Below are 16,764 nucleotides of genomic sequence, written 5' to 3'. Positions count from 1 at the left end.
GATTTGCCAATGACTACCACGGCAACAGTGCCAAGAGTCCCTGCATCTCGTTGCCTCATATTGCTATTCCTCCGCTCTGCATGTCACCCTTGTAGACTTGGCAGTGCCCGGGGAAACATTTTCCAGGGAAGCTGCCAAGAAATAAGAAACAGGATTTTTTTAATTCAAATGATACTCCTTAACCCCTCTTTCCAAAACGCATGCTCACTCACCAAGCAGAATGACTGCCAAGCCATGCAAGTGCCCCAGTGGAGGAGCACGAAGGACACGTGGGCTCCTACAGGGGACATCCCACACTGTGCCATCATGCCTTCAGGGACTGATGGAGGGCCTGCCCCAAGAACACGAGGCACACAAAGGGCAGTTCCACCTGCACAGCACTTTAAGGGAAACCGAGTCTGTACAGCACCCACAAAGCCCCCAGGGTGCACGGGCTACAAAGCAAACACAGAGTATCTCTGCTGATTTGCATCATCTTTTATTACACAAAAATAAAATTCCATCTATGTGGCACATTCATACTTGCTATAAATCTGGCTTTTAAAAAATCCCCAGGGGTGCAGTCCCATCCTTTCTTTGATTTTCCTTCCTATGACGTCACGCCTGGACAGCAGTTGGTGTCCTCCCAAAGGACAAAAGCAGACGCTCCGCTGACTCCACAGGCTGCCCCACGTGGTGCGCTCCCGGCCTGCCAGCTGGAGGCGCCACTTCCATCACCATCTGGACCGCGGCTGCCGGGGACACTCAAAGCATGAGAACCAAGTTGGCAGTACACCATCGCCTTCACCAGCCCGTCTCCAGCAGCACACAACCAGCCCTCCCAGCTGGTCCTCTGGGGGCCGGCCTTCACGGCCCTGTGGTGGTGCCGTCCCCAGGCAGCCGGGCGCCCCGGGCTTCTCTTTAGGCAGGCCTGGACCAGGGCCTTAGGGGATCTCTGTGTCCATGGTATAAATCTGAATGAGATCAGACACAATGTTATCAATGATTGGCTTGGTAAGGTCTTCACTAAACACCTAGAAAGGAGAAGGAAAACAGGTTCCAATTAGACTCCCTCTGTACTAAACAAGGCACCCATCACTAAGTGCACAATCACGTGGCACGGGGGGATGGCATGGGGACCTGGCCATCGGAAATGATGGTGGCTCTCTGGAAAGCCAGTTCAGTCACAGCCTGCCAGGACTGGTCCCAGAGCAGAGAACACTCCAGATGGAAGAGGCCTTGGTGATTGTCCAACTCAGATAAGAAAGGGGACTTGTCCCAGGTGACACAGGAAGTCGGTGACAGAGCTGGACCCAGAGCACAGGTTCCTGCCTCTTACCAGGGCTCTCAGGTCCAGGGTCTCGGGTGGAGGGGGCAATAGGAGAGGAGGGAGCAGGAGTCTATTTCCATAAACAAGCAAGATAGGTCACCTGGACCCCACCCCACCCTTGGGCACCCTTGGCCACCCCCTGGGAAACATGGCCCTGCTCTCTGTCGTGGACCAGACTTCCTCTTGACTCTGCAAGGGAGCTTAGAAAATTGTAAGGTGAGTCCCCAGGGGCCCAAACCAAGAGGGCTAACCCTGCACATTTCTAAGGAAGGTCTGGACCTGGCCTGGCTCCTGGGAGGGAACCTCTAGGCCCTGGCATGTTCTGCCTGATGAAAGGGTCTTGGTTTGCCAGGGGCCAAGGGCCCTGCCAGGCAGTCTCTGCCAACAGCGTGATTCCTGGTGGGGCCTGAGGCCGCATGTCTCAGCTTGACCTCCAGGGTGCGGGGACCCAGGAACTCAGGTCAGCTGGGCAGGTGCTCTGGGCCTCCAGGACCGATCCCCATCAAATCCCTGGACAGCAGCGCTCAGGGAGCGTCCCTGGTGACAGCAGTCCGCGCATGTTGTCACCTGTCACTGCTGGGAGAAAGGGCACTGCTCCACGACTTGGCTGGCGGGAGGCCCGGGAGCTCTCGCCTGGCGTCTCCCGGACCTGCCTTCTGCCCCTTTCATCTTGGCTGGTCTCACCCTGTGTCCTCCCCAGTCTCTGACCCTAACACCCGGAACCATGAGAACAGCTTTTCTCAACTCTGCAAGTCCTCCTGGTGACACAGCGAGCCCGAGGGAGCCCCTGGGGACCCCTGATGACACGGGAAGTAAAAAGTAAATCAAGGCACCCCTGGTTGGATGCTGTGGTCCCTCAAGCCAGGGGCTTGCTGCGTGGGGGTCAAAGTACCACAAGGGTCAAGGCCTGGGGCTGAGCCAGGGCCAAAGTTGGACTGAGTCCACCCCCTCCATGGTCACCAAAGAAAGCTCAAACCTTCCATGGGCTCCCATGTCCAGTGGGGGCCAGTGACTGGGAAATGCCTCCAACCTCTGGCTCAGGAAGATCGGTCATCTCCCCTGGACTCCAGGTGGAAAACAAACACTTGAGAAATACGGGCTTACTTGTCATGTCCACTACCTGTGTGACCCTGCAGACCCCAAGCCGAGAAACGACCATTAAAAAGTAGTCCAGGGCCAAAAGGTGGAAGCAACCCAAGCGTCCATGCACAGAGGGATGGACAAACACAATGTGGTCCAGCCACCCCATGGAACAGGACTCAGCCTTAAAAAGGATGGAAATGCAGACACCTGCTGCCACATGCTACTGCGACCCAGAGGCCCAATGCAGCCTGGCACAAAGGGCTGCTCCGCTACCATCACGCAGACAAACAACAACAGAGAGGCCAATCCACTAGGAGCGGCGGCTAGGAGAACACGAGGAGGGCCAGTGCCTCACAGTTGGGGAAAGTGCCCCAGGGCTTGTGGGCAGGGTGGAGGCAGCCGCCCATCACTGAGCAAGCGGCCCTGTCACCTCATATGCCCAGAGGGTTCCCAGATCCCCATGCACATAGCCCAGAGCAGCCCAGAAAGAGTGAAGAACTAGGGAAAACATGAGCTTCTCCCCAGCCTGAAGAGGGATGTAAGTCTGTGCTGCCCAGAAAACAGGCACTCTTCTGTCATGAGGGCCAGAGCAGAGGGGAGCAGAGGCAGCACAGAAAGGCAGGCACGTGGAGAAGCCATGACAGGAAACAAGTGACGACATCACAGATTCAAGTAGCCCAGGACCAGGGCCACCGTGTCCACCAGATGCCCTTGAACAGCAGGGCCAGGAAGCAGCAGCCCCTTCTGCCATCACCTGATTCAACCGAGCGTGGACACCATGCTCATGCGATCCGGAAGGCCCTGAGAAGCACAATATTGTCCGCAACAGTCAATCTTTGACCCCCATGCTGCCATGGGGGTGTGTCAGGCCCGGGGCCGGGGTTACAGACGCGACTGTTCAAAGACACTTGCACAGCTGCTCCCTGCCAGGCCCAGGCGCTGGACGTGGGGAGGCTGATAAAGCGGCCAAGATCCCTGGCCTCCAGGTGCTTACAGTCCAGGGGGCTGAGGGCGGGGGGGCAGGGGGTAGTGTGCGGAGTTAGACAGGCCATAAAGGACAAGGAAGCAGAGGGCAGGAGAAGCTGCGGTCTCCCGGGGAGGGTGTGCAGGCAGAGGAGGCTCCCTCCGGAAAGGGGGTGGGGTGCCATTTGAGCCAAAAGCTACAGGAGGGGAGGGGCCAGGAGCAGGTCCAGGAAGGCGTCCAGGGAATACTCTGTTCAGGAAGCAGGTGGCACACTTGAGAAGACCTCTGGCCACTGTGGCTTTGCAGGGGACGGGTGGTACACAAAACGGAGGAGACCTCAGGTACCTCAAACTCTGCTTACACACAATCTCATTTGAAGGCAAGGGCAGATGATGAGGTGTTGTGAAGAAAGGAAATTTCACATATGGGAAAGGAAAAACTGAAAATGATCTCAAAATTCCCTTTTGAGAAAGAGGGGGACTACTCAGGGAAAACCAGCCAGTACTGCAGCCCATCCCACAGACAGAGCTCAACTGCCTGTCCACACACTGCTCTTCAGCTTCAGGAGGTCTGGGGGAGGCAGGGGCTCCACCAGTCACCGTACAGGGGCCTTGGTAATGCCTTGTCATGCCAACGTCTGGCCCCGAACAGCTTCGGTGCCCTTCAAAATTGACCACAACCGCCCCATTTTTCCTAAGGGGCCTGTGCAACAGCGAACACCGATTCCAACTGTTCTGTGCTTTATCACTAGCTGGTTCCTTCTCTCTCTCACCTGTCACCCCTCCATGAACATCTGCCTAACCTCCATCATGTGCCTAATTCATCCACCCCCACCCCTTACCAATCGTCCATTGGTATCTGTCATCTGTCTACCCACATATCATCCACCCGTCTTCTTGGAGCATCTCTGTACCTCTTCCACTGAGAAGCCAAACTTACCAACCTCTGATCTATGACAAGAGAAGCAGCTCTCAACCCGGGGTGACCTCCACCCACGACAGCTGGCTGAGTCTGGGCACAGTTTTGGTTGTCAGGACGGGGGGCAGGATGCTGCTCAACAGCCTGTAGTGCCCAGGACAGCCCCCAGAGCCATCTGGCCCCGAACGTCCACAGGGTCGAGGGGGAGAGCCCACCTCGGACTATCATGACAGTGTATTTTCAAGCTTCAGCGTTCCCAAGTAGCCCACATCTTTCTTCCTGGATAACTGAACACTAGGCAGGGGGACCTCTGAAAGTCCCTAGGCAAAGAGAAGGGAGATCCACACCAGTGCATAGGGCAGTCACCTCACCTGCCACCACGGCTTCTCGGCCTCGGCCTCGGCGGGCACCTCGACCCCATAGGCCTGCAAGGCCAGGTGGAGCACTGCCACAGCTATGTGCTGAGCCCGGAAGCGGAGGCACAGCCCGCCATGGTAGCTGTCCCGCAGCAGGGCCCAGGCAGTGACGGAGACGGGCGTCCGCTGCCAACTGTACCGATTCAGCCAGTTCTTGAGGGAAATCAGGTAGTGGAGCAGGTACTGCAAAGACACGCCAGTCAGCCAGTTGGCCTTCGGGGCTCCACTTCCCCCCACCCCTGTCTCCTTACTGTGAGACTCTGTGGCCCCTCTGCCCGCTAGCCCCTCTCCCCTGAGCTGTCGCACTGTGTATGAAACATAGATCGGATCGAGTCACTTCCCTGTTCAAACCCTCCAACAGCTCCCAGTGTCACTTAGAAAAAGCCCCAGTGCCTTCCGCTGGCCTCCAAGCCCTGCCTCTCGGGCCTCACACCGCCCTCTCTCCTGCCGTGTTTGACTCAGCCAGGCGCATCCCACCCGAAATCACATCCACCCCTGCTCAGGCCCCAAGTGCCTGCCCCTCTCACCCTCCAGTCCAGCTCCTGAAACCCACCTGGGCCACTCCTGATGGCCACCCCCACCACCATCCCTCTCCATCGACGTGGCCCTGCTCTGGCCACCATCAGAAATCATTCTGCTCATCCCCTTGGCCCAACTCAAACATAAGGTCCAGAAACAGCACCCTCATCTGGAGAACAGAAGACAGCACCCCTGCGTCCAGCCTGAGGCTCGAGGCCTAGAGGCTGATGACTGCAGTTTTCTAGCAGTGCCACGGCCAGTGTCGCCGCAGCGGCATCCTCGGCCGTGAACTCTTCCTGCTTCCCCAGCACAGCTGTCTGTCAGCTCCCGCTCTGGGAAGGCGGCTGCTCCGCCTGAATATCACGCTCCTGAACAGACCAGTGAGCCCACTGGCCAGGCTGGGGCACAGACGCTTGGGACCCCAGCCGCCATCGTACACCCCATCCGCACCCAATGGAGGGGAGCCCCACTCCCGTCCACAGCCGGCCCAGGGTGGCCCCTGCCTTTCAGCTGCACTCTGCCCTGAAAGGAAACATAATGGTGGGAGGACCCCACCAGGGGTTTCTGGGATTAGGAAGGCGGTGGGGTGAGATTCTAAGAAAGGCAACATGAGGGCCTTCTATGGTGACGGACCTGTTTTCCATCTTAACTGTGGCGGTAGCTACAGGGAAGTACGCACCTGGGACAAGGGCACGGTGCTGGATTACACAGCACCACCAGGACAAGTCACAAGCGAGCAGCGCCCAGACTGGGGGGCGAGGGTAGGCCGCAGGACACCCTGACAGTTAGACTGTATCAGAGTTTTGCAAAATTTGGGAGACTGAGCAGTCTCTATCTCACACGGGGTCTCTGCACTATCTCTTCCAATTGCTTATATATCTACAATTCACTCATCAAACATTTCAGTTAAAAAGAAACAAAATCACAGAGCAGAGCCCCACGTCACAGCCCCTCCCCCACCTCTCTGTAGGCCACCCTCTCACACTGCCAACACAGGGGGTACAAGGCCCCTAAACAGTGCACCTATGTGCTCTAAGGGTTCATGTGTCCCTTTTGCTGCTGTTTGAAACAGTTCTTCTGTCGGGACTCACATGTTCCTAGCCGTTAAAAATGAGTGACTCGGCTTTTCTCGTAGGTTCCTAATAAGCACAGCTGAGCAGGATGGGAGCCCTGAGGCAGAGCAGTGACTCTTGGGGACAAGGACTCTGGCAGGTCACGAGAGCAGCCCTGCCTCCCCATGGCTCACTGGACACACAATTTGTACAGGTCTGGGGATCCGCATGGGCGTCAGATGGTCACAGAGATCCCAGCTTGTGGCCACAGCCGAGTGGGCGGAAAGGCGGAAGCTGAAATCAGAACTGCCTGGGAGAACCCAAGAGGGAGCGGGGACAAGAGAGGTGCCTGAGCTGGTCCCCATGAGCAGCAGGAGCATGCTGCACACTGCTCTTCCCCAGGCACCCCACATGGCTTAGGGGTGCACACTTTCCAGACAAAGAACAAAGAGGTTCGTGCCTCTGGATGCTGTCGCCAATCCCCTAACGTGTACCTTGTGTGGGTGCTGGAAGGAGACTTGGAAACGCAGAACTCTCAGCACAAGAAGCTCGCACTGCACGATGCTGTCCCGGAGCTCCCAGAAGCGGGAGTCCAGCTCCAAGGGCTCACCGCCTGGGTGAAAGTACCTGTGCAGAGAACAGGTGAGGCTTACAGCGGCCAGGGAGCCCCTCAAGCCACGTGATGCCCGCACACAAACGCCAGCGCCTTTCTGCCCTCGGTTAGCACAGGGTTGCTCTGCCCACACTTTTATCACTCGCCCTTCATCTACATGACTAGTGTTCAAGAGGGAAACAGTAACCAGCAGAGGAAAGAGGCCAGCTTCTAGCTGTCACCCTGATGGCCTGTCCCGCATCACTCAGCAGGACATCAAGTGTAAAGATGTGCTCTCTGCAGTCGCTGCGGAGCTCCCGGAAGCTGCAGTCATGGAAGCAGCTGCACTTCCCACCCGGGCAGCCTGGCACCTGGGACAGTCCCTGCAGCAGGGATGGCAATGCCCAGGGCTCTCATTCTGGGCCCACGGAGGTGTCTGAACACAGGGATGATGCATTCAGAAAAGCAAATGCATTTCCCAGATTGTCCTGCCTTCGTTCCAGATCTTTCTGTCCTTATTTACACCTTAAACATCCACAACACTCCCACCTATGCAAGACCTCCAAGATGTATGGGAACAGGATTTACACCCAAGTGATGAAAATTCTCTGCCGCTGACTCATCTTCCTAGCTCCTCACTCCTCTTCCAATTTCCCTGCAGACCTCCCCTCCACGCCTACTTCTAATTAGTGGTCCACACAACTTCCGCCTCTCCCCGTCCTTCCCGCTGAGCCCAGCAATTACAGGTGGACTCCAGCTGCCCTCCCTTGCTTCCCTCCCCCATTTTTCCCTTGGTCTTTCGCAGTACACCGTGAACCTGTCATGTTTACTGGGCTGGGAGTGCTTTTCCGCTACCTGTTTATTAAAAGAGAAGCGGCACAAAAGAGGCTTCTTTCCTAACAATTAGAGTTCTTGGAAAGGCTATGACCACCGCTAGTCAGTAACTTTCCACACATCGCCTTCTCCTGGGCCCCTGGGCCTCAGCAGAGCCTGCCCAGCTAGCTGGACCCCACGTGTCCCTCCGAGACAGGAACACAGCTGCTTGGGCCCAGCACTGCAAGAGACGCTCCTTAGCAACTCTGACTCAGTTTCTCACACCATCTAAAAAAGACGATTGCCCCAGATGCATGGCAGACCAACCTCTGAGGCCCACAGAGCCCAACTGGTTCGATCCACCCTGTCCAAGACTCCACAAGAATCTTCTTTGACCCACCTCTCCAAGCTCCCTCTGCTCCAGCTGTACCCCACCCACGATGCCAGGAACTCTCTTATCCATCCCCCTCCACACTCCATCCGGTCTTCAGGCTTCCCAAAATCTGGCCCGAGCTTCTCTTCCACAGACGCCCCAGGCTTCTGACAGCAGGCTCACTCCCTGCCTGTGCTGTTTGTGCTTCTGACCCTAGCTCAAGGCCACCCAGGCACTTCTTTCCCTGGGGGACAGGGCCAAGGGGGACCTTTCTCTGGCCTCCCACTAGAACGGACACGAGGAATTCCTCCCAAACACCTGGAAGCTATTACCTGTTGGAAACGTTGATGATGTCACGAGTACGCAGGTGCTGCTCCTCCACTTTGCCAGCCAAGTAAAGGGAAGACATGGCGACCAAGTAGGGGTCATAGGCATCCAGGTTGATCTCGCAGAAGAACTTATGGTAAATGGTACAGGCGGTGGCGATCGGAATGGACTGCATCCCTAGCTTGACACCTACCGAGAGAAAGCAGGCAGGAGAGGACTTCAGGCAGCGCTCGCCCCTGCGGAAGTGCAAGGGGGGCCGCTGGGCCGGGCCCCTAGGGGTGCACAGCCCTGCTCAGACAAGACCAAGTGCTTAGCGCCTAGCTGGCGGGGGCTGCAGAGTCTCTCGCTGTGCCCTCCACCTGAGGGACTGAGAGCCAGGCTTCTCAGATTCTGATGGGCTAAGAAGCTGCTGGGGTCATGCTCCAATGCAGCACCCCCTCAGTAGCTCTGCAGATTCCACACTCCTCCCTCCCAAGTTCCCAGGCCATGGCCCAGCTACGACTGCAGAGCACACTAGGAGAAGACTGCAGACTACTGCCCAGTAAGCGCCAGGCCTCCAAGTTTCCACACGTCTCAGAACTGAGGTGGGTGTCCACTTTCACCTTAGCATGCATTTAACTAGAGGTTGCCCCTGCCTCTGAAGCTCACCTAACCAAAATCCTGCCAAGGTGACAGGAGGAAAAAAGGCCTCTTGAGTATCAAACAGAGGCCACAAGTTCCAATGCTATAGTTCACGATGATGCTCAGTATTGGTCTACTCATCCACAATTTAGAAAAGGCAAGAAAAGCGAGCAGGATGACTGCCAAAGGCAACCATGGGCAGAGCAGGAGAAATGCGACATCTATGGCCACAGCCAGGGAAGAAGACCAACACACCGAAAAGGGCACATAACTCAAAAACCAGAGCATGGTGGGTTGATTTTAGGGTTCAAGGCCATTCCCCAGACAGCACCTAAGGAAATTATTGGGGCACAGAACCAAAACAAATTCACAATGACCAGGGTTAACAAGAGAAGGTTAAAGGACATCCAACAGACTGAAAGAAGGTGGACAACCACCAATCAGCAGTAAGATTAAGTTCAACATCCTCTACCTCAGAGAGAGTACTAGCTCCATAGAGCTGCTGTAACAAATTATCACAAACTAAGAGGCTTAAAACAACACATTTTTTTTTCTCTTACAATCCTCATGGTCAGAGGTCAGAAATCAGCCTTAGGGGGCTAAGCTCAAGGTGTTGGTAGCACTGGTTCCTTCTAGAGGTCCCAGGGAACAATCCATTTCCCTACCCTTTCCAGCTTCCAGAGGTGCCTGCAGTGTTTGGCTCGTGGCTCCTTCCTCCATCTTCAAAGCCAGCAGTGCAGCATCTTCTATCTTTCCATCATCAGATGGCCATCTCCTCTGCCCATGCACTCCTCTGGCCTCTCTCTTTAAGGATGGGTGTGATTATATGGGGCCTACCAGATAATCTTGGATAGCTCCCTCATATCAAAATGTTTCATCCCATTTGCAAAATCTCTTTTGCTACTTGAGGTAACAGTCACAGGTTCTGGGGATTGGAATGGGGACACCTTTGGAAGACCAGTATTTAGCCTCACACAGAGGGCAAGGGCATTGCAATACATTTTATAAAGAAGTCCTTCAAAAGTGACATCTAAAGTGCTTTTAGCATTTCAAGTTTTAAACTTCAGTTACACAGACAGTTCTTACATGGGACCCCTCATTCTCAGAGATGTCAGATTAGGTTGTATTGCTGCACGAGACCATCCAAGTCTTTTTCTACATAGCAAACTCGCGAAGGGCAGCATGCTTCTCTGGTTTACACGGACCCTCCAAGCAGATGCAGGGCAGCGTTATAAGGGGACACTGCCATCCTTCCTTATATACTTGGCAACTCTTCTTGGAAATTAAATGTACAAATCACTGGGAGTAATGATCCTGCATCATTCCTCTAGACTCTTCCCACCTTGACTCGAAAGCCAACTCACCCAAATCCCTCTCCCCTAGAGTGCACACAAGTAACAAAGATCAGAAACAAAGTATCTGCCAGTGGAGAAAGATACTACTCATAGGCAAACAGTGTTTCTACAGGAATCCAATTGGCTTCATTGTATCGCCTTGGGAGCAGGGGCGCCCAATACGACGGTGGACGCCCTGGCATCGTTCAAAACGGGAGCTGCGCCCTGGGTGCTTGGTGTGATGGGACCTCGTTAACAAGGCTTGTCACAAGCCTCATCGACGGCGTGCTCCAAAATCCTCCGTGAGACCAAGTGCCAATGTCCCCGTATGCTGGGAGACAGATGTGGCAGAAGGCGAGGTACACTCAACCCAGATACGGACGCCCCGACTCCTCCACCTTCTAGCTGGAGCTAGGCGCTTTCCACGTCTTCTCTTTGGACCTACACGCCCGAAAGGGAAATGACAATGTCCGCCTCTGCCTCGCATCTCAACCTAGGACACAGGGTGTGGCGGAAAGGCAGAGGTCGAGACCCCTGAGCTGGGGCTCCCAGCCTCCGCTAGGACCGGGCAGGCCCGGTCTCTTGCCTCCGCTCAGCCGTGCCAGCTCCGCATCTGGCGGGTCCCCTCTTTCGGGAAGCGAGTCCCCGCAACACCAGCCTCTGCCCGCCCGCTCGGCCGGCTTAGTGAAAGTGCAGCACTGCAGCTCCGGCCTCCACGTCCCGTCCGCGCGGGGGACCTCTCCCTCTTCCAGGTGGCGATTACCTGCCTCCATGATGAACCTCGTCACTCGGAAGTGCACCCTTGCTTCGGGTGCCGGCCGTCCATCGTCACCCGGCGTCTCGCCCCCTCCTCCGCAGGTTCCCGGGCCAAAGGCCTCCATGAGGCCCCGCCCCACGGTGGCCAGACCCCCCACCGGAAGGAGAAGCGTTCCCAACAGGCGGAGGTCAGCTCCCGGGGTCCTCGCGGCGGGAGCAGAGGTCCCGCCCTAGCCCGCCCCGGCTTGCCCGCCCCCAACTCCCCCACCCGCCTAGGTGAGCGCGCGCAGCTCTAGGAGAACGCGGGTCCGGCTGAGTGCGCAGGCGCAAGCTCAAGCGCAGGCTCGGAGACCGACGCTGCCTGGAGGCTGGCGTATGCCTGCCCCGCCCGCTGATGCGGCACACCGCGCCCCTGGACCCTTCATGCCTCGAACTAGAGAGCCGACGCTCCGCCCCTGCACGCCGGACGCAACCCGCCCCGCCCCTGGAGGCGCACGCTCCGCCCTTGGGAGCCTCACGGCCCCGCCCCCTGGGGAAACGGCAGCCGGAACCCGCGAGGGTACTCCTCCAGGGCGCAGCGAGCTCGCCGTCCGGGGACCAGGGCACAAAAGTACCCCCGAGCACCTGAGCTGCAAGTCCCTGCAGTCTGACTAAGGTGTTGCTCCTGGCTGGTGGCCCCCCGTAGTTTAGGACGGGAAGACCTGACTGTGGCGGCCGAGCCGGGTCGGGGGTGGGGAGGGGGTGTTGCCTACCAGACCTCAAGCTGAGGCGTCAGTGGCTCCCAACAGAAGGCATGGGATTCCATGTCAGTATTCGTAAAACCCGAATCCAGGTTTGCCAGAGTTTCCCACACCTACAGATAAGCCCCGAAGGAAGGGCTGTACACAGAATAAGGGCCTTAGGGTTGTTTGTGTCGGAGTTTCCAGCTGCCCTGCATCCCTAGGGCATCTGGTTGCTGCTCGCCTTTCCAGCCTGACACTCAGTAGAAACTTAATACATGTTTGCTGAATGAACATTGTTGAATATCCAACTCCCAATGCCATCCCGCATTTCCTCTGTGTCCAACAGTAGGGAATTGTGCATCAGGCATTAGGGATGGAGAACAGCAAAAGGACTCCTAAGCTAGTGACAGTCACTCTGGTCATTCTGGTACAGTCAGACAATTGGTATGTTTTGAGAGGAAAAAGCCACCCCCTCTCACCTACCCAGGCCAACGTTGATTCTCTTCCGCAGCTCCCATTCCTCTACTCAGCTCCACTCCCCCCCAGGCCTCTCTCCACACCAGCTGGGTTGGTATCCTATGCTGCTGTAACAAAGGACCAATAAACTAGGTGGCTTAAAACAGTAGAGCTTTACCCTCTCACAGTCCTGGAGGCCAGATGTCAATTTGCAGTCCTTAACTGAATTACATCTGTGAATCTGCAAAGACCCTTTTGCCAAATAAGGTCACGTTCACAAGGTTCCATGGATCAGAACATAGACCCATCTTTTAGGGGGACTGCCAAAGCCCACAACACCAGTCACCAAAATTGACCCCCAAAAACTTAAGGCTGAGCAGACCCTGCCCTCCATAACACCCTCCAGGGCCCCGTCCCCTCCAGAGAAAGCCCAAGGCCTTAGCCTGACATGCTAGTCCAGTGGAGTCACCCTGTTGACTGGCCACTCCTGGCAAAGGCCTTGGGCAGCTCCCTGAAGCCCGAGGTCTTCACATATGCTCTGCCCAGTGAAGGAATTCCTGCCCTGCGTCCATCTCCCCACGTGTGCTGTCCAAGGCAAGGGGCAGGCACTCTGGGCTGAGTAGTGCTGTGCGTGTGTGCATGTGTGGAGGGGCTCAGGGGCCCCAGCCTCCTGTGCTGCTGACCTCTGTCATACCTTGAACACTCTGTCACTGCTGTCTGTCCCTGGGCTGGGAGCAGCTCCACCGCCTCCCTGCTTGAAGGGCCTGTGGATCTTAGGAAATGAGACCACTGCCTCCCAGCTTCCCACATTCATGCACAATGCACACGCCCCCTCCAACACACGCACACACAGATGCACACACTCACACACACACGTCAGACACTCCCCTCACATACACTGGGGTGCACACATGCATACACACACATGCACACACCCAAACCGTATCATTCTTCTCTCTGGCCCCTGGCCAGTGGCCTACCTGTCACTTCCTCACCCACTGGGTTTGCTGGTTAAACAGCGCCGCTGGGACTCCTCATTCTCCCCAGGGCCTTCTGTGGTGTGAGGAGTCTGGGCTCAGCAAGTCGTAGGTGCCTGTGAATGCGAGTAGAAGGAATGACTCAATGAACACATTAATTTTTAAAGCGCCGGGTCACAGGGCACCCTCCTGGCAAGCAGCCTGGGCTCAGTGGTTGATAAATGAATAATTCACCAGCCGCCAATTGGAGCCAGCAAACCTCTAGGCAGCGCCTACTCTCCCACGGGCAAGCCACACCCACCACCTGGGGCCCCGCCCCCTTCCCTGCCACAGGTCACCACTACCAAAGGCGGCATCTCCTCTCTCATCCCCACTACCCCAACTTCACCTGGGGCTCATCTCCAGGCCTAGCACAGAGAAGAGGGTCAATAAAGGTGGGGCGGACGATCATATCCGAAGAGGATTCTATGATGTTCGCCAATGCCTTCTTATCGACCCCCGACTGTGTGCCTCCCGACACTCAGTAACCGGCAGCCTCCTTCTCACTGTGGCACTATCATCTAATGAGTGAGTGAGTGATTGAGTCAGGCTGAAGGTCAGAGGATGAGGCAGAGAAGGGGGAGAGGCATTTGGGATGCAAAGGAAAGCCCGTGCCCAGGCAGGGCCTAGGGAAAGCCAAGGGGGTCTTCAAAGGCAAGGGTGGTTTCCAGAGTGCGTGCCTTCCCACCTCCTCCCCAGTGGCCTTCCCCCACCAGTCAGTTGAAAAGCAGCCTGGTCCAGGTCCAATCCTACCACTTGTCCTTGGAATCTTCTCACTCCACTGTCACCCTGGCTTCCCCCTCCTCCTTCTCACCACAGGCAAGTCCAGCAGCCTCCCTCAGGGTCCCCCTTCCTGCCCTCACTGCCCTTTGCCCACCCACCCTTCTCAACGCCACATCCCTGAAGCCACTGGTGTCCCTGGATTCCATGCTTTGCCCTTGGCTCCCCGTATACGACCTTGCCCGCAGTAGACTGTCCCGTCACCCCACCCTCACCCCTGTCCTCCTCTTAGTCCACTCAGGTTGGGGGCCCTATAAACTGCAGACATTGGTTTCTCACAGTGCTGGAGGCTGGAAGTCCAAGATCAGGGTGCCAGTGTGGTTAGGTTCTGGTGAGGATCCTCTTCTGGGTTGCAATGGCCAACTTCTTGCTGTGTCCTCACGTGGTGGAGAGGGTGAGGGACCTCTCTGGAAACTTTTTATAAAGACACTGATTCCAGGAGGGCTCTGCCTAATCACATCCCAGAGGCCCCACCTCCCAATACCGCCACCTTGGGCATTGGAACCTTATCATATGAGTTGGCGGTGGGAGTTGGGGGTAGGGACACATTCAGAGCAGAGCATTCACCAAGGTCATGAGCAGCAGCACTCGTTGCAGTTGACCACTTGATAATAAAGGCTCTGGCTCTGTACTTTGGTGTCTGACCGCCGTCCCCTTGTGCCCCGAATCTGATTAGACAACCCAAGGGCTCCCTCCTTTGGCACCAGAGGGGAGTCCAAACCCCACACAAGACCCCTCACCCCAACCACGACAAACAGCCCTGCCAGTGTCCTTTCTGTGCCCCCTCAAGCCCTTTTCCCACCATCTTGGGAACCCCACCTGCTCTCGCCCGGGAAGCCTCAGTATAGAAGTAAGGAACCTTTTCACAACCCCTCGGTGGGTGTGGCGCCATCAGTCTCCACATCCAAACCAAGTCTGAGGTGGGGCTCCATCCTGTTTCCGCAAAGTGACAACAACACCCCCGCTCCTGCCCCAAACGCTTTCCTCTGGTGGATTCCTGGATTCTGGCCCCCTCGTCCAGGCTCCCTTCCTCCCTCCTGTGTTGACCGAGAGCCCAGGGGGCCAGGCTCAGGCCCGGTGCTGGGACAAAGCAGACAAGGTGTTCCTTCAGTCAGTCTCCTCGCCCTCCTCCCCAACCTCTCACACTCCAGACAGAGTGACCTTTGTAAAACCAATGTCTGACCTGGGTTTCCTTCTCCAAGTCCCGAGAACCATGCCAACTGCCAAGATGCAGCTCTATTTACCTCGTGAGTAGGGGTTTGGTTTTACTAAAGATGGTAGAAGTGGCCTCACACGTGGGGACAGTGGTGGGATTGTGGTTCTTGGTTCATCTACTGCCTGGCATTACTTCCTTTTAAGTAAAAGAGTTTTGAGTAAAAAACAGACTCAGAGAGAGCGAAACGGAGTGAGCTCTGAGCGTCCACGGGCTCTCAGGTGCGACCAGGTGGGACCGCGGAAGAAGTGCTGACTCAGAAAACCCGTCCAGCAAGTGGGATGCACGAACAGCTGCTATGAATTCTGAGACAGAAAGTGAATGAGTGGGGGCCACAGACTGGGGGAGCAATGAGGGTGACTGCGAATGGGGACAGGGGAGGGGTGATGAAAAGTTTCTGGGATTAGATGCTGGTGATGGTTGCACAACTCTGCAGATGTTTTAAAGAAAAACGTTGAATTGTACAGTTTCCATGAGTGAGTTTTATAGTATGTGAATTATATCTCAACAAAGCTGTGTTTTTTAGAAATTATCATGGATGATTGTGCCGTCAAGGACCAAGCCCTCCGGTGGGGAGAAGGGGTTTCAAAAAAAGAGCCAGGAGGCTGACCAGCAAAGAAAATCAGAGGGTGGAGCAGTGCTGACAGAAGCCGGGCACTTCTTCAAAGAGCAGAGACTCTACGGGGACAAGGCCCACGAGGACATCAGCAGTGGGACAGCTGCCGTGAGGGTGGTGATCCTGTGCCACAGAAAGGCTCAGGGACCCTAGGGACCCTGAAGACCAAGAAGACAGAAAGGACAAGAAGGTGCAGGGAAGACCCATGGGGGTGCCCTCAAAGTCCTGAAATGGGGCAAATGGTGTCAGTTCTGCAACACAACACTCTGCTGTGCAGAGCCCCTTGGGGAGGGGAGCTTGAGTAGATGGTTGGAGATGCAGGAACACCCAGGCCTGGGGGTGCTGGCACAGAACTCTGCTCTAAAGTTCCACACAACCAGGGTCCGACAGCCAGAGTGGGGCTGAAGGAGACATCTTGACCTGAGACCATCTCACAGGTGGCCTCCTTGACCTTTAAGCCATGTGAAGATGGGAACAGGGCTTAGAGTGATGTGGCCACAAGCTGAGGGATGCCTGGAACCATCAGCTGCTGGAGGAGACAAGGGAGGGTGATGAGATATTCAATGGGGAAAAAATAGTCTCTTCAACAAATGGTGCTGGGACAACCGGTAGCCACACACCAAAGAATGAAGTTGGACCCCCCTACCTCACACCATATAGAAAAATTAAGTCAAAATAGACAATAGCATTGGTCGTATAGTGGTGAGCATAGCTGCCTTCCAAAATAGACAATAAACCTAAGGATAAGAGCTAAAACTATAAAACTCTTAAAAATAGGCATGGATCTTTATCAACTTGGATGAGGCAATGGTTTCTTAGCTATTATACCAATAAATAACATAAGCAACCAAAGAAAAAAGAGATAAATTGTACTTCATCAAAAT

At 55.7% G+C, this 16,764-nt stretch overlaps 1 protein-coding gene across 6 annotated transcripts; it reads right to left on the bottom strand.

Annotated features, from left to right (window-relative positions):
• Positions 1-455: 455 nt before the first annotated feature.
• Positions 456-11,335, bottom strand: CCNQ (cyclin Q). Of its 6 annotated transcripts, none has more exons than XM_015251380.3 (5): positions 11,085-11,335; positions 8,372-8,555; positions 6,756-6,888; positions 4,646-4,873; positions 456-1,013 (listed from the first exon to the last, which is right to left on the bottom strand). In XM_015251380.3, the coding sequence occupies exons 1-5, from the start codon at positions 11,200-11,202 to the stop codon at positions 924-926; spliced, it is 753 nt and encodes a 250-aa protein (XP_015106866.1). In that variant the 5' UTR covers positions 11,203-11,335; the 3' UTR covers positions 456-923. The 6 variants fall into 6 exon arrangements, with proteins under 6 accessions (XP_015106866.1, XP_006218587.2, XP_072814237.1 ...); XM_006218525.4 differs by having other exon boundaries at positions 456-953; XM_072958136.1 differs by having other exon boundaries at positions 456-731.
• Between the last annotated feature and the right edge of the window lie 5,429 nt (positions 11,336-16,764).

The sequence above is a fragment of the Vicugna pacos genome, unplaced genomic scaffold (assembly GCF_048564905.1).
Source record: "Vicugna pacos unplaced genomic scaffold, VicPac4 scaffold_204, whole genome shotgun sequence".
Taxonomy (NCBI): Eukaryota; Metazoa; Chordata; class Mammalia; order Artiodactyla; family Camelidae; genus Vicugna; species Vicugna pacos.
Note: the sequence above shows the minus strand (reverse complement) of the source record. Positions and strands in the feature narration are given on the sequence as shown.